Source organism: Ahaetulla prasina, chromosome 1 (genome assembly GCF_028640845.1).
Source record: "Ahaetulla prasina isolate Xishuangbanna chromosome 1, ASM2864084v1, whole genome shotgun sequence".
NCBI classification, from domain to species: Eukaryota; Metazoa; Chordata; class Lepidosauria; order Squamata; family Colubridae; genus Ahaetulla; species Ahaetulla prasina.
This window is the reverse complement of record NC_080539.1, coordinates 222,011,301-222,030,500: the sequence shown is the minus strand read 5'-3', so window position 1 is coordinate 222,030,500 and position 19,200 is coordinate 222,011,301. Positions and strand designations below refer to the sequence as shown.

General features: G+C 38.3%; 1 protein-coding gene across 4 annotated transcripts in view; it reads right to left on the bottom strand.

Moving 5' to 3' along the window:
* FIGN (fidgetin, microtubule severing factor) overlaps positions 1-19,200 on the bottom strand; it is a 146,493-nt gene that overhangs the window by 63,152 nt on the left and 64,141 nt on the right. For 3 of the 4 annotated variants that reach the window (XM_058191615.1, XM_058191629.1, XM_058191623.1), the window contains one exon: positions 17,444-17,497. The exons of the other annotated variant lie outside the window; for it this stretch is intronic. In XM_058191615.1, the coding sequence (XP_058047598.1) occupies positions 17,444-17,497 (54 nt within the window). The remainder of the gene's footprint in view (positions 1-17,443; positions 17,498-19,200) is intronic. 4 annotated transcript variants of the gene reach the window in all.

Genomic DNA, 19,200 nt, shown 5'->3' with positions numbered 1-19,200 from the left:
GGATTTTTGCCTTGAAAAGGCTGCGTAGTCCATTTTAAAAGTGCATATAAGTAAGCAATATCTTTATGCTTTGCTATTATGAGAAAATTTGCCCCTCCATACAACACACACACACATCTCAAGAGAATAGTCAGATAAGTGTGCATGTGACAGTTGGCCAATCGTTAATAAGGTACTTGGTCAGATCGCTTTTCCAGTCCAAGATGGCTTTTAGGGAATGCTAATCACTAAAAAAATATCTTCTTTGGATGCAGAAAATCCTAATTTCAATCCCCTTATTACAGGATTCTACTTTAATAGAAGAAAGAATGAAGTAATAGAGCAAGAGTTTTATTGAGAGATAAAGGATTAATGACAAGGAGAATATGATTTAATAGGAAGTGTATTCATGAATTTCTACAAAATATGAAGTATGATTGTCCTGGTTTCTTATTGAAAATTTTAAGCCACACCTTCATCCAGAATTGATTCTAGTAATCACAAGCATACATTCAACAGTCAAATGTGATGTGCACAATATCACAGGACTGAAGAGAAGAACCTGTGTTCAAGACAGCTGAAGTGCAAATGATGTTAAATGTTTGTGTGAACAGAAAATGTGAAGTTGTTAATAAAAAGAACAGAGTGGTAACTAATTGATAGACAAGAAAGAATAGAGTGCTAGGTATACTTTCACCAACAGAATTACTCAAAACCATAGAATAGAACAGAGAGAGACCAAACTCTTATCATAAAATCCTTTTTGTATAGATAACAGCCCAATGATCAGAAGGCATGGACAGGTTTATATGATGGGCTCGTATCATATTCCTCTAGATAAGTGTGTTCAACCTGTAGCCCACAAGTTACATGCAACCCTGGAAAGCTGGTAATACAGCCCAAGATAATAAAAAATAAAATAAAAATAAAGGAAAGTTATTATTTTTATACATTAACTGTATTATATATTTTATAGTGGCCCAAGATAATTGCTCTTCACTCAATACAGCCTAGGTAAGCCAAATTGTTGGACACGTATGCTTTAAAACAGCGGCCTCCAGCTTTTTGGAGCCAGGGACCCGTTCCCTGGAGAGGGGGTTTTCCACGGGGGGTGGGGGATGTCACATTTTGCCTTCTGTCACATCAGCCTGGTTCCTGGCAGGCTGTGGATTGATGCCGGTCCGGGGGTTCGGGACCCCTGCTTTAGAGCCTCTGATCTGAAGTAATTTATAATATAAGGCAACAACATAATTTAATGGTTGAAAACGGAAAATTGATTATCAACATCAAATATGAACTGCTACTCCCATTAGATCTAAGAATGTGCTTGGAGGGAATGGTGGCATAGTAACATGGATGGATCAATGATACGATTCTGTTGTAAGGTTGTGTTCTGTTCACATTCTGTTGTGTTCCTATTGCATTCTAATTATTGATCTGCTTACATTTTTTATATACCTCATATAAATGTTCTTCCAGGAAGACTGAGATAATTGACTCATCTGGATGGCAAGCATCCTAAATGAATTTCCCCTCCCCATAATAACAGGCAACAATTAAAATGTTAAAAGCATCCATTGACAAGGGGTTTGAGATTTAATTCAGATATGTAACATCAACTTCTTGATATGGAAATTATGTGAAGTTTTGTCTAGATCAAGCAAACCTATGCAACCTATACACTTCAGTCTTTTCCAAATCAGGAGTAAAACTTTCTGAGAACAGAACTATGGGGAAAGTGTGCTTGCACAACATCGGAAGTGTCTTTGCACAAGTATGATTTACTCATACTTGTGCACAGCTTCAAGAACACTTCACACCACAGGGAATGTGTAAAACACGTCTTCAAAAATGCAGTTGTTGCCAAGGAAATGCTTCTAATTATTAGCGAAGATACACAGCTAGAGTTTGCCAGCTTTGTTTAGAATGTGGGAAGATAGGCAAACAAATCAAGATGTAGTAACAGGGGAGCTAAAAATATTAGCTTGCAAACAGACTTCATTTCACTTTGGCCAAAAATAGCACCCACTTTTTTTTAAACAGCAAAGGAATCTGTGCTCCATAAAAAAATAGCACTGATAGTACAAGCCTTTTCCTCTAGGCATGCTGCAATGCTCCCTTTTTCCCAGAGGTCCTAAAAATATGAACTGTGGCTCCTGTATAGCAGTCCAGAAAATAATTGATCATTTGCCAGTATCCTGTTGGTGAGCTACGTACTCCTGGGACCCACTTTCAATTTCACACCATTTTGACTTTCTGGACAGTGTGGGTTAATTTCTGAGAGAAAAGACGTTATATACTTCAGCTGCTGCAACAATTGCAGTTTTATGTACCTTGTGTACATGGCGTTTGTCTATGAAAATTACAGGAACAAAAGCCACTAGAAATGAGTTTGGGTTTTTCTATAACAGGAAAAGATGAATAAACCTGGGTTATGTTATGAAGGGAAGTCATCCACCAGATGGAAATCACAACATTTTTCTGAACAGATCATTTTTGTTTTGTTTTTTTAAAAAATGGAAATGGAGGAAGAATGAGGGACCAAAACATTTTAAAACAGGTCCTCCATGTGAGGATCTCCAGATATGCTCAGAAAAAACTTGGCAGTGACTTCGGAGTCTTACTTGACACATTTACAGAGTGCATTAGAGAAGGATAGCAAGTCTTCTAATTTCAGGGTGCATTTCAAATTCAAGCATGGGCAGTGCATTTATCTTAATACTTGTGGACCAAAATAATGCAGGAGAACAAAGACTTTCAGCTCTACAAATGTCCGTAAGCAAATGCTTTGTACCTGTGTATCAATGTGACCTCAAACAATTAAATATAAATCTTTATTCCTAACTGGAAAAGTGTTTTTTTGTTTTGTTTTTGCTGTAGGTGTTTCCTAACTTTATATAAGGGGGTATTTACTATTTTAAAAAGGCTCAGACTGGGATAGGAGGCAGAGAGAATACATAACCTCATCTGATAATTTGGAGAAACCCAGAGGCACTCTCACAGTTTGAAGGAAGGGCAGACAAGAATGAAAGGACTCTTCAGACAATCTATATGCACACAATATGAGGCTTTCATTAAGAAGGATATAGATTCAATAGAGAACAAGCTGAATAATCACAAAGACGGAGAAAAAAACCTGATCCAAGCATTAATAATACCATTAGTATTCATTGGAATAACATTGATTTTAATGAATTTATTTCACAGCATTGTTGCTGCCCTATGTACTTTTTAAACTTTTCCATTATAGGTTTAACAGTCATTAAGATACAGGCTTTAACTTTTCTTTTTCTTTTTTTTTCTTTTTGAAGAAAAAAAAAGCAGAGGGAAAACACTATGAGGAAAAAGATGAAGCATTTTATAATTATTTCAATTACAATCAAATCTGTTCTAGTAAAATTAACATAGCAAAGAAGCTTAACAAACAAGAAGCATATATCTTTTAAAATTGAGTACTCTAAAATGCATTTTTCCATCCTTTTCCAGTAAATATATGAAAACATTATTTATGTCAAAACTTATTTCACCTATGATGACATTTCTAAAATAACAATTAGAAACATGAATTAACAATAATAGAAAAACAGAATAATCTGCTATAAAGTTGCCAGTACTATAATAAAATAAGCTAAGAAAAAAATAAGCAGCAATCTATACAAATAAATGCAATGTTATTGTGTTCAAATGTGCTCGTGTACTTTTTTTTTTTCCAAAGTTCAAATCATCTGTGAATAATATTTTCCTTAAAATAAAAATAACTTCACTTGAAAGTAGGGTGGGAATCATTCTAGCTTTCCACATGCCTAAGAAATCTCAAAAAGTGTCCAGGGCCTGTCATTAGAGGGAACCAGATACTTAATATCATGTGGTGCCTAAAGGAAGATAACAAAGAAAGAATCAGGGGTGTCAGCCAAATCTCCTTTGCAATTAAAAAGAACAAAAGGAAGCGAGAAAATGGGAATATTTTTTTTCATTCAACAGAGCTGAAAGAAATTATTTCAGAATAAACACAGCATATTGATACCTTTTAAGAAAGTGGAAGGGCTAGGGTTCATAGTGGCAACAACTTTCAACAGCATCAACCAACCTTCCTTCCTTCCTTCCTTCCTTCCTTCCTTCCTTCCTCCCTCCCTCCCTCCCTCCCTCTTTTCCCTTCCCTTCCTTTCCCTTCCCTCCCTCCCTCTTTTTCTCCCAAGACTTGTAGCATGTTGCAGGAAACAGTTTCCTTCTCCCAGTCATGAAACAATTGGCTGGAAGCTTCTGTAACCTATTGCTTGCGCTAAATTGTATTTTTCAGTTTTGTGTAAACTGATTGTGAGAGATGGGGGACACTTCTAAAAAGCTAATATGCAATAAAAAGTCAGAAGCATCTCTCCAGGCCAGAGGTTGTCAAGAACCTGTCTTGAATACCTCTGATACTCAATCCCTGGAAAGATTAAAGCTGTGTGGTCCTCTGTACCTAGGATACATCACTTCTCTCTCTCCTTCTAGAAATTCAGATATTGTCCCCTTCTATTTTGTCCTTTTCTAAATTCACCATGAGACATTCTTGACAGATGATTCCCTTAAGGGATGTTTGCAGCAATTCTTTCTTGATGGGCAAATTTTGGCATTGAACCAACTCGGGGACCCCACAGTAAAGCTACACTGTTCTAGACATAAAGGTAATTCTTTCTTACATTTCACCATTTGTTTTTGCGTCATGTCATACATGAAAGTGATGCAAAAGTACCCAGCAATTTACACTTTAAGAAAGAAAAAAAAGAGGGCTTGGAATTACAATATCACAATGTTGCCTTATGAAAACCTATGCATCCTTCATGGCTATAGGTCTCTCTGCATTTCACAGCAAAATATTTCCCAGTTGTTCTCACAGCAGGTGGCAGCAACAAGCCAATCAATGACTGATCTAAAGGATCAGGTCTGATGGGAGAGGAGACGCCACCAGGAAATCCTAATCTATAGACCTGATGGAGAAATCAGAACGATTTTGGAAGGCAGATTTTTTCTAAGAAGATTACACAGAAATATTGACACCAACACCAGGAGCCAACTCCTCTCTTTGAGGACATCTGTCTTTTATTTCCAAGTTTCTTATTCTCATTCATTTATTAGCCTCTTTGGATTCAAATTTATGTTCAGAAGTAGTAAACTTCTTTTTGAAAACAAAATACCTTGTCCCTCTTCTGAACTGAGGCCAGCTTCAGAAATAGCACACTCAACTCTTACTTGGTTAAATGCCACTTTTCTTTCCTGGCCTTGCATTCAGATAAATAAAGAATGCACTATTTTCCAGTTCTGGAAGTAAGGAAGCAGCCTTCAAACCCTATATTAAGGGACAATTTAGTGTTATGTTCAGGAGCAGAGACAAGTATCTTTCTTCTCCTTTCAACACTCAGTGGAAATAAATCTGTCTACAAATTAGCCTCACCCTATATAGCAATAGCACTTATATACCGCTTCACCGTGCTTTGAAGAACCGGTAGCGGAAATTTTGAGCAGTTCGGAGAGCTGGCAAATACCACCTCTGGGTGGCTCCAGAGTGGGGTGGAAATGGAGATTTTGCAATATCCTTCCCCCAGGAGTGAGGAGGGAATGGAGATTTTGCAGTATCCTTCCCCTGCCATGCCCACCAAGCCACACCACACCCACCAAGCCACGCCCACAGAACCGGTAGTAAAAAAAAAATTTTGGATTTCACCACTGATATACACATACATATATTACAAATCATCATAGTTTTTTTGATTGAAATATTATTCAAGTTGTTCAGTATTTTAGATATATATAATTGATCACTAACAAGTACTGGAGCAGGCAATAGCAATCTGAATCTTTAGCTGAGAGTTAGCCTTAGTGTTCAGTCTGATTTAACTATATGTTTATGTAGCAACGGTGCTTAAAATAATACATTATTATCAGAGTTTGTTGCAAAATCAAATCCAGAAAGCACACACAGCAGGATTCATTAACTTCTTTATATACATCTAACACATGAAAATAAATTTACAATACCAACAGCAGATTTCTTCCAACATAGCAATTACAACCAAACATAAGCAGAGTAGAGCAGACAGTTTCAGTTCAGTTCAGAGCAGACAAGCCCAGACTTGTTTAGTTCTCAGCACAGAATCAGACTCAGAGCTTAAAGCTGCAGGGCTAAGCCACGCCCAGACTTCTTACTTTAGTTTCTGTTTTTAAACAGTCCCCATTGGCTGACCTTTTACCATGTCTATCCAAAGTCCCCATTGGCTGACTTAGTTGCTATGCCTATTCATTGGCTGATCTATTCCAGTTTATGAATATTCATACTCTGACAATTATAGAGCTATGAGAGGTTTAACTACCAATGTGCCTGTATCATATACACATAGCCATGAGTATTTTAATGTCTAAATAATTTTTGACCCTAAATCCATTTTAAATATATAAACTGCAAGTGCTGGGGCCAGGTATATGGGCCTAGAAAGATGGAATTCCTTTGCAGAAAAGATCTCCTCCAGTTGTGCTTAGTTGGGAAAGAAAATCTAGAGAAGGGCCTAAGACAGGGGTGAAATTCAGCAGGTTCTGACAGGTTTTGGAGAACCAGTAGCGGAAATTTTGAGTAGTCTGGAGAACCGGCAAATACCACCTCTGCCTGGCCTTAGAGTGGGGTAGGAATGGAGATTTTGCAATATCCTTCCCCTGCCATGCTCACCAAGCCACGGCCACAGAACCGGTAGGAAAAAAAAATTGAATTCCACCACTGGCCTAAGAATATGGTTATGGAGGACACACAGGTTTGCATAGGGTCAGATAACATTGTTTTGTAAGAACAAAATCGATCCAGTTTTACGGCTGTCCCATAAAGTCCAGGATACAAGAAAGATCACACCAGAGGTAAATTCAGTAAACTAATCAGTCTGCCTAGGCTTCACTGAGCTGCTGCAAAGTCACAGAAGCCTGCGCGGTCGAAGAAATTAACTTAGACAGCCGCTACTTTGCTAGCAAACATTCAGAAATGCCTGCCAAGTAAACTGAGGCCCCACCAAATCAAGTCAACAGTTTCCAGCTGCATTTCGGTAATTCTGAGGAAGTCCTTGTCGTCAAGCTATTTCCTGGATGAGTCTCCAAGCCTGTTGTTATAGCAGAGCTACTTCCCTCTGTCCCAGCCAGTTTAAGGGTAGTAAAAACTGAATGTTCTGAATGTTCTCATTTTCTCCCTTCCTCCCCGTGTTTTTGTTTTGTTTTGTCCTTTTGTGTTGGATCTTCCTCCCCCCCCCCATTGTTATTAAAGTTCTCTTCCTGGCTAAAGAGCAGCATTTAAATGATTTTCATAGAGACATTCTAAACTGTAAATGAATGTATTGTATGGACAGCATGAGTGGCACCAGGACAGATGGAGCTTGCGGACGTTAGGGGAATAGAAAAATGAGATACAACTATTCAGCAGCGGATGTCAGGGGATGCAAAAGGAAAGATAAATGGTGCAGACATGATGGCCACGGTTCTTGTTGGCCTCCACTTGCATGCTCTCTAAGTACAACTTTTCAATGTGCGGTTTGGCAAGAAGCATGCTTAGAATGTGGCAGTGGAACCTGCTGGTCTTTAAATGAAGAGGGTATGCCATGCTAATAATACCTGAGTACCATTATGAGATACTGAGGAGGGACACCTTCCTAAAGGTTGAATATATTAGCTCAGTAGAATACAACAGCCGAGTTTACAGTGTTTCCTAAAAACACTGTAATTGGCTTATCAAGGATCCTGGGAAAGTCCAGATAGAAAAGGTCAGTAGCAATGTATATTTGTACAATATTGAAGATGCATTATCTTCTCAGCTGGCATGGCATGGCATATAATTTTACACAACACGCTGTACCAGCATGCAGTAACTAAGAAAGACAGTGATCACAGCTCTCTGAAATCTCCAGATCTATCACTTGCCATCTCTGTAAATGGCCTCTGGATGCACATCAGTACACATTTATGCGAGTTAGTTAAACTTCCCAGCAATATACAGCAAATAATAAAGATACCTCAGACTGAAGATAAATAACAGTGCTGCATACACTTCAAAAATGATTGGAAGTACTGCTTCTGGCTTCAAACAAGTGCTTCCCATAAGAAGAAGAAGTGCTTCTGGCTTAATATCACCTCTCTGCTATTCCTTAAAGCAGCTTTTCTTTTTCCAGATGTCAACATGAGTGAGAAAAGTCACTGATTTAAGAGGCAGATTAAAACAGATTCCTTAAAGCAGCTGCAACTTTTTTTTTATTTGTATGCAACCTTGAGGGGGGGGGGGAGAAAGAGCTGCTTTAAGACATTATATAGATTGTTGTTATTTTTTCCAACCCAACAGAATGTTGGCTCAGGTTTCTGTTAATCTGTCGGTCCATACCTCAACTCTCCAGTAATGAAAAGAACAGGGTTAAATTTGACCAGGGTGGCAGAATATCTGCCCCCCCCCCATGTTTTATTTATTGTATTTATATAACATTCAATTTTCATCAAACAGTGTGTGTTCTGGGTACAGTTATGTTTAAATAGTCATATTACACATCTTCGTTGGCAGAATATCTTAATGGGCACTCTGCTCTGGATTGTGCGACTGGAAAAGAGGATGGGGAAAATTAAGTATGGAGCAGATGGCAGCTCTCCAAGTCACTGCCCAACTCTCTATCCCTCTATCTACGGAAGCGCAAGAGACTCCAGATTTTTTTTCTCCTCAGTCCACAGCCAGATCCAACTCATTTTCTAACTCACTCTTTCTTTCATTGGCTTTTTCCATTGTACCAAATTCAGTTTCATTCTATTCAGGTTTTAGAGAGTTATCCTGCTGATGAATGAAGTCCAAGTTCTTTCATACCATTAATTCCATCGTTCCATTGGTATAGAAGGAATAACAATAACACCAGTAAAAGAGAAGTCAGGGCTATAGGTTATTAACTGGGCATCGCCAGATGAGTGGTTTGTGGAAAATCACCATTGAAAAAGATTTGAAATCAAAGATAAACTCACTGGCAGAAACTGGCACGCCTTCTTAGCAGATGGTACAAGTTCAATCCATGGCATTTCAAGTTAAAAGTAACAGAAAACAAATGACAGGAAGGACCTGATGAGTCCAAGACTTCAAGAGACCTAGGTACTATGCTGGATGGCCAAACTGTGGTCTGGTATGAGATAGTTTCTCACACTCATTCCCACGTTCCTAAACAAGTTGAAGTGCAAGAAAATTAAGAGGAAGACACAAAAGAGGTAGTGGAAGCTACCAAACCTAGGTTTAGAACCAGATCAAATCAAACACCATTTTGAAATGGGATCTGATTCAAAATGGAATTAGACCTGAATCTATTAATCTTCAGCAGTGGTGGGATTCAAATAATTTAACAACCAGTTCTCTGCCCTAATGATTTCTTCCAACAACCAGTTCAACAAACTGCTCAGAAAGTTAACAACCGGTTCTCCTGAAGCAGTGTGAACTGGCTGAATCCCACCACTGCTCTTCAGGCGGTAATACAGTGATTATACTAAATCACCACATGTAAGTTCTTTTAGATCACAGTCGTGTATAATATTCTTCCACTGCATTTTTAAAAGACACAATATTTGAGAGACTCTGCTGATAGGATAGAATAGAATAGCATAGAATTCTTTATTGGCCAAGTGTGATTGGACACACAAGGAATTTGTCATTGGTGCACATGCTCTCAGTGTACATAAAAGGGAAAAAAAGAAAAACTGATGATGGCTAATTTAGCCCTGGATATAGCTACATACAGTATATACACCACTTCTAGGAAGTGAGGAGTGGCCCGGGGAATGAATGCTAGTGCTTTAGGCAAGACAAAATCCCAATTTCGTATGACTGGCTTACACAAAAAATGACAGCTGCTTCAAAGTCATACTTTTATATTGCAGCAGACTAAGTATATTATCATTTCCTGAATGAATGCATTTCTGCTAAGAGAGATATTTCACAGATATGTAAAGTTAAAATAACTTGGATTTGATCATCTCTCTTATGTCTCATCTGGCCCTACTGAAGAATTTCTAAAGCACATCTTTTTTGGCAACACAATAGCAATAGCACTTATATATATACCGCTTCACAGTGCTTTACAGCCCTCTCTAAGCGGTTTACACAGTCAGCATATTGCTTCCCAAATGATCTGGGTCCTTATTTTACCGATCTTGGAAGGATAGAAGGCTGAATCAAGCTTGAACCGGTGAGAATCGAACTGCTGATACAATACCAGTATTACTGACAATGAGCTACAGCAGCTGTCCAAGTACAGCTCGAAATGACAAGGATTAAACCTGCTCCATGTATTGCATGTGTTTATTTTCATTCACTCCTGGGCTCTAATAAATACTGCCACCTTTCTACATATTTCTGAAAAATGCACACACACGCGTGCACACACACACAGCCCTCATCTTAATTTGAGAGAAAGTCTCTCAAATTAATGGAGTCCCAGACTGAAGTTTATAGCTAGCCGTCCGTTTCAGTCTATTGGAGCTCTTTGCCCATAGAGCAACAGTTCATGGTTTGCCTCATCCATTTGGCCTCGTAGAGCCAGCTCATCTGCAGCATCCCCGGCTTCTCCGGTTCCTACACACACATAGGTTAGAGGAAATGTTGCTGATCATCAGCAAAACAGCGAAACTGCCTATACATAAAATGTTAAGGTAGAGTAATTTCTCATAGCTGTAGTAAGGGCAAACTGACAGGATCTTTTCAAAAACAAGGATGCTGGTGGACAGAATGCACAATTTAAAAACAAAAACAAAAACAGGATCTCCAGATAGGTGAGCTGTTATGCTTGAATGGATGCTATGTGTATTTTGATAAAAACTAAATACGGTAGCCTCTTCCTGAATGAACATGTTAATCAGAAATTACATAAATAGAAAGGCCATGAAACAAAAACCAGGCATTCTAAAATAGAACAGTGGTATGTTAATGTGGTATCCATTCGTAACAAAGAATTGTTCCATCATCACAAATTATTATATTGACTGGCTAAATGCAGCTTTCTTCAATAGGGTCAGGCAGAGGCTATCCAGCGGGATTCAGCCACGTTGCCTAGAATTCTTAGACATGGTCCATTTGCTCTTTGCCTCAATGTTCAAATATGGAAAAATATAAGCTCTGCAGGCAGTGGTGGGATTCAAGGAATTTAACAACCGGTTCTGTGCCCTAATGATTTCTCCCAACAACCAGTTTGCCAGACTGCTCAGAAAGCTAACAACCGGTTCTCCAGAAGTGGTGCGAACTGGCTAAATCCCACCACTGTCTACAGGTAGTCCTCGACTTACAACAGTCCATTTAGTGACCGTTCCAAATTACAACAGTACTGAAAAATGTGGCATGACTGTTTTTCATGTTTACGACTGAAGTAGCATCCCCATGGTCACATGATCGAAATTCAAGATGCTTGGCAACTAGTTCATACTAACGATGGTTGCAATGTCCTAGGATCATGTGATCACCTTTGGCAAGGAAAATCAATGGGGAAGCCAGGTTCACTTAACAACCGCGATATGACTTAACAATTGCATTGATTCACTTAGCAACTGTGGCAAGAAAGGTCGTAAAATGAGGCAAAATTCACAAGAAATGTCTTTGAGCTCAATTGTGGTCATAAGTCGAGGATTACCTGTATTTTACCATGGGAAAAGAAGGTAAACAACAACAGATTCTAGAGAAGTGGACTCAGCAAAACTTGAGTCATGTTCCTTATAATTGGATTTGTGTTTTTTTTTAAAGTACCAGTAGCTTAAGTATTTTGTGAAAAAATATGCTAAAATTTGATGCAACAAATAATCAGGGGTGGGCTGCTGGGAGTTCTCAGGGGTTCGGGAGAACCTCTACCTAAGATTCTGTGCAGTTCGGAGAACCCCCCAAATCCCACTCCTGGCTGGCCTTGCCCACCCCGCCCCTCCCAGGACTCCCCATGTGGCCCATTTTGGATGCAGAGTGTGCACGGAGGCTTGGGGAGAGCAAAAACACCCCCCAGCCATGGTGCAGGAGGTTGAATAGGCCACGGCCACTATGGCCACGCCCACCCAGCAACCAGGCAGAGAATCCGTTGCTAAAGTTTTTGAAGCCCACCCTTACAAATAATCTTACAGGGGAGAACCTCCTTGCAACATTCATTCAGATGATTTGAAAGACTGTGAATTAAGGGAAAAGGCTGTAAGAAATTAACATGCCTCTTTTTTAAATGCAATCTAGGATGTTAAGAATGTATTTATTCAGTATCTAGTGTTTGTGTGTGTGTGTGTTACCAGATCAATTAGCTAATAGTCACCCAATTCCTCAGAAGACGAGATCAGACGGAATGTGACAAGAATACCGTTAAAAAATGCTCAACTTTCCCAAAATAAAAAACTATGAAGATTTGTTGAAAGAATCTATGACGATTTGCTACAATTTGAGGCGAAACTTGTTGATGCCCAAATCTAATGGCACCCTCTCCATTTTGACAATTGTATTTTAATGTTCAGCTTTCTTGTGGTTGTTTACTTTTTGCTTCTGATTCAGAGGTCACGTGTCATTCACAGCACACAGAAATGGATTGGGGGGGGCCCTGAACTTTGGGGGGCATCCAAAACTGGAATGGGACATGAACCCACTCTAATGTAAATCTTTCTAAATAACCTGGTCAAGATCTGAGATTTGGATGATCATGCTAGGATTATTTCTAAATAAATGGAATGTGGTTCCAACTAGTTGAAAAGAACAGCTGTGATGCTTTGAGGGAAGGCAGTTTATTTGGAGAAGGCTCTTCTTTTCTCTTCCTTTGTAAAATTACCACATACTGCTGCCTCTGCCTGTGTTCACTATTAAGACTGTGCATTAAGATAATATACTGTTCCCTTATTTTCAGTTCAGTGCCCAAAGTATCTTAATACACTCAAGGAGAATGGCAAAAATAATTTTAAAAAATCTGCACATCTTTATTATTTGTTTCTCTGATCAGCTGGAAGGCATCAGCTCCACAGCTTGGTGTCAAAAACAGACTGGAGGAGGATTGCATGCAAAACAACCAGCCATTCACCTTTCTTTTCCTTTCTCTTTGTTTTTTGCCTTCCCGGATACTGTTGGGAGTGAGAAAAGCAATTTGATGCATCAGGATGCTCCCTCCCTCCTTCCTACATCCAGAAACTTGGTCCATTGTACAGTTCGGAACTCTTTGTTGTCTTTGGCTGGGCAGACAACCGTGGGTGCAAAATAGGGTTTTTGTGTAGCGCTCAGCACTCTTTCCTCTACTTTGCACTCAGTTAATTAGCCTCTTTCCCTCATTTTGTCTTTGGGGGGGAAAAGACTTTCTACCGATACTAACAGGAAAAAAAAAATGGGTTAAAAACATGCTTGTATTGTTGTGAACATCTGATCTTTCAGCTTTTTGGCAATAAGGATAGTTTATATGTTTGTCTTTAGCTGTTTCTACTGGAATCCTTTTAAAAAAACAAACAAAGGAAACATTTGGAACTATATGCTCTGTTGGCACCATTGTGTCGTTTTTGCCAATTCTCCAGGATCTGTTGTCTCTTTCTATCTACCCAAGGTTATTTATATATTTATGTCAGAGGTGTAAGGGAGTTCGTTTGTTTTTTGTTTTTTTTTTAAGGCAAGGTAGAAGGTCTAATATGCAAGTGACGTCCTACCCACTTTTTACATGTGTACAACAAACTTAAAGAAGTATGGCGTTTTGATCACAATGTTGTAGCCATCTTGACTTTTTTAAAATCCCTTACTGTGGCTACCTCATGTCTTCCATTTGTCGTTATAATTCTCGCTAGTTAGGGTTAATGCTACAGATCAGACTGGATATATAAACACTTCTTTTCTTAATCAAGATCAGAATAAACAAAGTAATGAAAACTGCAATGTTGGTTCCCGAATTAATATCGTTCATTGGCTTTTGATTTTCTTGAAACAGCATCTGGATTGGTTGGGTCACATATTCATTTTAAAAAAAATACCTAGCTTGCCAGAGCATGTCCCTATATTGATTTAAGGATTAAAGAGATCAATTTTATTTGGTGAAAATGTATTTTCTCATTCCAAATCTAAGACCAGAACACTATCCTCTTGATGTAATGGCTTAAAAGAAATGTACAATGTTCAAAGGACGCATAAGAAATAATTATTTTTTAATTTGGGATTGAGCAGTGATATTTTGCATCATCAGGCAAGTGGCCACTTGTACTGTTCTTCCAAGCACTGGGTTATTTTGGCACCTGAGGCAGAAAATGCAGAAGAATGTCCTCTCTTTAGCAATAAAAATGCAACAGTGAAATATTAAACAATTAATTATGTGTTATGACATTCCAACAATATAGTGTTACCCCATAAGAGCTTAGTAAGAAAACTGACTTTTTATTAACTAAAAAAAAATAAATTATCTGAAAATATTACATTTCAATTCTTTATATATTAGCATATTATTGTAGTAAACTTAAAACTTAATAAATTGGCTCTCTTAATTCATTCTTCAAAAACATTTTTGACAGTAAACTTTCTAGGAAAAATGTGCTTGTTTTTCTATCTCACCTGATCTTCAACAAAACTTTTCACTGGCTATGATTATAAAAGAAAGGTTATTAAAATCAATCACCATACCTGAAGGCAACAGGTATAAGACTTTACCAACTTTTTCTTGCATTATGCTGCAATTGCTACAATTCTAGAATTCAGACTCATCATGTACCAAATGTTTTAACATTAACAGATTGTGGAATCCCTTGGTTTCAACTGGAATGCGCAGATCCCAGAGATGTTAGTCAGAACATATTAAAATTGCAGGCGAGACAGAGTGTTTAACATAATGCTAGTCAGGATGGCTTTAGCATCCACAGTATCATCCATTAAGTGCTATTAATTTGGGAAGTGAACAACAGTCACCGGTGCCATTCCAATCCCTACCACCAGGGAAAGCATGGCCTTAAACAGCCCTTCTGCTAATTTTTTCGACCGAATATGGCTGTTGAGATTGTAAATAAGCTACATGAATGGACCCTGCAGACACATTTTATTGTAAATTCATGCAGACAAATTTATATCGCAGTGCCATCACCAGAGTCCAATTCCAAATTAAGTTTTGATTGGCACTTAATTTCTAGACTTCAGATCCGTTACTTGCCTACTGTCTTATGCCAAAGGAGAAAGGGGTTACCCTTTTATCCAGGGAAATATGTAAGCCTACCCAAGGGTCACACTTCTCTAGGAATTTATTTTAGTGTGCTGATGCATTTTTTTCCGTTTCAGAAATGTAGTGTGGGAGGTGCTCAGAGTATAACACATGCCCCTTATCTCCAGGAGAGCCATTACACAGACAAGGAAGTCTGAGGGATCATGATACTAAGCATCATAAATGTTATAATTACTATAGTTGAATACAGACTGTTACCTCTATCAAGCAATGGAAATTTAGCTCTTCTTGGTAGGATCCATATTCACAGGCTGCATTAAGCCATAGTGTGTTTCTGGTATACTATGAAACCACAGCTAATCGTGGCATTACTTTAATTAAGTTATTAGGAACACAGAAAAACCCAGTTGTTTCTGTTTTCCTAAGAACAAATCCTTATTCCTTATTCATAAAGTAGTGACTTATCAATTTCACCCACCTATACAGGTAGCCTTCGACTTATAACTACAAAGGAGCTCAAAATTTCCATGGCTAAGTGAAACATTTGTTAAGTGAATTTTGCCCGGTTTTATCACCTTTCTTGCCAGAGTTGTTAAGTGAATCACTGCAGCTGTTAAGTTAGTAACTCGGTTGTTAAGTGAATCTGGTTTCCCCATTGACTTTGCCTGTCAGAAGGTCGCAAATGGTGATACCATAACCCCGTGATACTGCAACTGTCTTAAATTTGAACCAGTTGCCAAGCATCCAGATTTTGTTCACATAACCGTGGGGATGCTGCAGTGGTCATATGTTTGAAAAACGGTCATAAGTCACTTTTTTCAAAGCCATTGTAGCTTTGAACGGTCACTAAATGGACTGTTATAAGTTGAGGACTGCCTGTACTTCCCCAAAACATGGCTGAGCTTATAGCGGGAAGTGAAATGATTAATTTTCAGATGCAAAGAAGGTTGAAGATACTCAATACTACAGGCATACCTAAGTCTCCCTATTCAACAATGGAAAGAACCGCCATCCAGGAATTTCTACAGCAGAAGCCAAACCAATGCATTATTCCATCAAGAAGCATCCACGTACAAGTTATTGCACTGCTAGTACAAGCATGATGGTAGATTTGTGCAACTTGGTACCCTCCAGATGTGCTGCATTGTAGCTGGTTTTATTCCTAACAAGCACACTTGTTGAAACTGCTGACTAAATTGATAAGGAATTGGGAGTTAAATATCTAGAGTAGGAAGGAAGATCTTCTGAGGAAGATTGCATTGATCACCAACTTCAATTTAGGGACAATTTGTTCACTGGGAATGTGTGCTCCAATATTGTGTCCAGATTTAAAACAACAGATAAAAACAATCAAACAAAGCCAATAGTCTGGTAGGCACTGCTCATGAGGGTTTCCCTTGTTGGCTTTAGCAAATGATAACTTGCATGCATTAGAACAGCCACCCAATGTTAATTACCCCCACTGGCTTTCATGCACCCCAGCAGCAGTGGAAAACACAACATAACACAACCAAAAATAATTCATGAATGAAAAAAAAAACCAATAATACTGGAAGACATATTTCAGTAAAAGATGAATTTGTAAATTTGCTCATAAATGACAGTCAGCCACCTCCTAATAAAAGTATTATATCCCTGCCCCTTTGGGGTTTTATCTATTGGATTAACATAGCTTCGATAATTTTTATATCATAAAATACATATTGCTATCTAAAAGTAACACTATCCTCCTGGCAATATTTTCCTCCCAAGTACTTAATGTTTATACAATATTGTTCTGAGTAGGTTATGGGATTAGTAAAATGACTATTATAAATAATAATCTCTTCCAAGGAGAAGCTAATATGCTAATGACAACTTAAGATGCCCACTGTGACTCTAACTCTAATTGTTCCATCAGCTCTAAGCCTAACCCAAACTCACTGCCCTGCTTCTCAGGCAGAAGAGGTATTCCCCAAATTCTTAAGAGGGAAATATCAGCCCTCCTCCCACTCATTCAAGTATACCTTTACCCAATTCATTACTCTTCCCTGATATTTATATTAGACCAAATTGGTCAATTCCGCACACGTCTTAGGAGCATCTTTGCAGGATTTCCTCCCCGCCTAATATTCTTCTCTTTTCTGAAGTGACTTCCTACTCTCTTTTCCCCTCCTGTAATATCCATGCCATATTTACCCAAAAGACCTTTTCACACTACATGAAACTGAGCAAATATAAAAAAAAATGATATCATGAGAAAATGCATAGAAGCTCTGCATAATAACCACAATCCTAAGAATAGTGACAGTGATTGCAATGGGAGAGATATAAGTATGTACCTCTTTCGTTGCCCCATAACCCGCTCTGTAAGAGATAGATTTCTTCCAGAGTTGCTGAAAGGATAAGAGCACTGGTCAAGTTTACAGAAAATTGATTTCCAGCTTGCAAATAACAATGACAAGTTCATTCAAAAATTGCAGAGCTCACACTGGCTTTAGCTGAAGCTATACAAATGCATATGGATTTTCATATCTTTTTGCTGTAGTACAAATGTTTAATATTTGTGCTGGCCAAAATACATGGCAAAGAGTTTAAGGATGATCATTTTTACCACCTTTGGTTTCTTATTTCCAATTATATTGCTTTTATCCATGGAACTGGCACTATGTTTTTTTTAATAAAGATATAATAGCAAACCCAATTGTTCCTTTGGTGAACAGTCTCCAGAAAGCCCATAAATTAACTTGTTTTTAATGGTTCAAGGAAAAAAAACACAACCATCTTTGTTGTTAATTTTTCCATTGTAATCATTGAATATTAGAAGTTAAATAGTGCTTCACTTTGGTAATTTATGTCCAATATGTATCAATGGTACTCTAAGCATTCACGACACAGATGGAAAGCAAATATATTAAATAAATACTGAAAAATAATCTGGGTAATGTCAGCATGTGATTGTAACCTAAAAAAAATCACTGCAGAAAACAATTTAATTATTAAAATGAAGCCAAATCTAGTGACAAGCTGTGTAACTTGCATTCAGAGAACTTAGCATTCTTTTTAAAACTCTTTGTTTTTATTTATTGTGACTAGCTCTTTTTCTGCAGAAGGCATCTTTTCCATGAAAGTTATTAATCTACTGTTTCAATGAAGCACTATAGTGTTACAGACAGTCCTTGCTTACTGACCACTCATTCAATAACCATTCAAAGATACAACATTATTGAACAATGAAACTTACATCCTATTGTCAAAAGCAGCATCCTGTAATGACCTAATTGCTATTTGTGACCTTCACATCTAGCAACAATCGCAGAGAGAACTAATATCATAAGCCACTGCCATCATATGGTCTTACACTTTATGACATCATTTAGCAATGAAGTAGCCCCCAGTCCCCATTGTAGTAAGTGAGGACCTATCTGTAGATAGAATAGGATGGAACTCCTCTCTATGTTCTTTGATATACATACTGAGTACTTGCAGTTCCAGTATAACATTTACTACTGTACCACTGTAAATAACAGGGCCATGGGCCGGATGTGTCATGTGCTGGCCATGACCATGCCCTGTTTAGCGAAGGGGAAAAAGTCCCGATATGTCCCGTGATGACACCATGACGACATGAGTTTGACAACCCTGGTAAATAAGATGGGGAGAAAATAGGGAGAAGTAAGGCCATCAGTAAGTATTGAAATAAGAATGGTCATTCTTTGACCAGAATCTTAACCCAAAGAGTTTTTGAGAAGGAAGCAATGCAAAGCTGCATGGAAATACAGTATTAGCGAAACCTCTCCCTTTAAAATCTGACTTTTATTACATTTGTTACCATTTAACAGGTAACAGGGCATGACATAATCAATTACTAGCAGATTTCCAATTCATTCAAATATAAGGAGTTTATTTTACAGGGTGAATTCACTGTTCGTAAAAGAGAAAGGAAGTTTTTCAGTGGAAAACACTGGCAAACCTCTAGGGCAGGTGTGTCAAATTGGCGGCCAGCAGGCCGGATGCGTCATGCGCAGGCCACGCCCATCCCAGCTCCCCAAAGGGAAAAAAACATCATGATACATCACGTGACACAATTGAGTTTGAC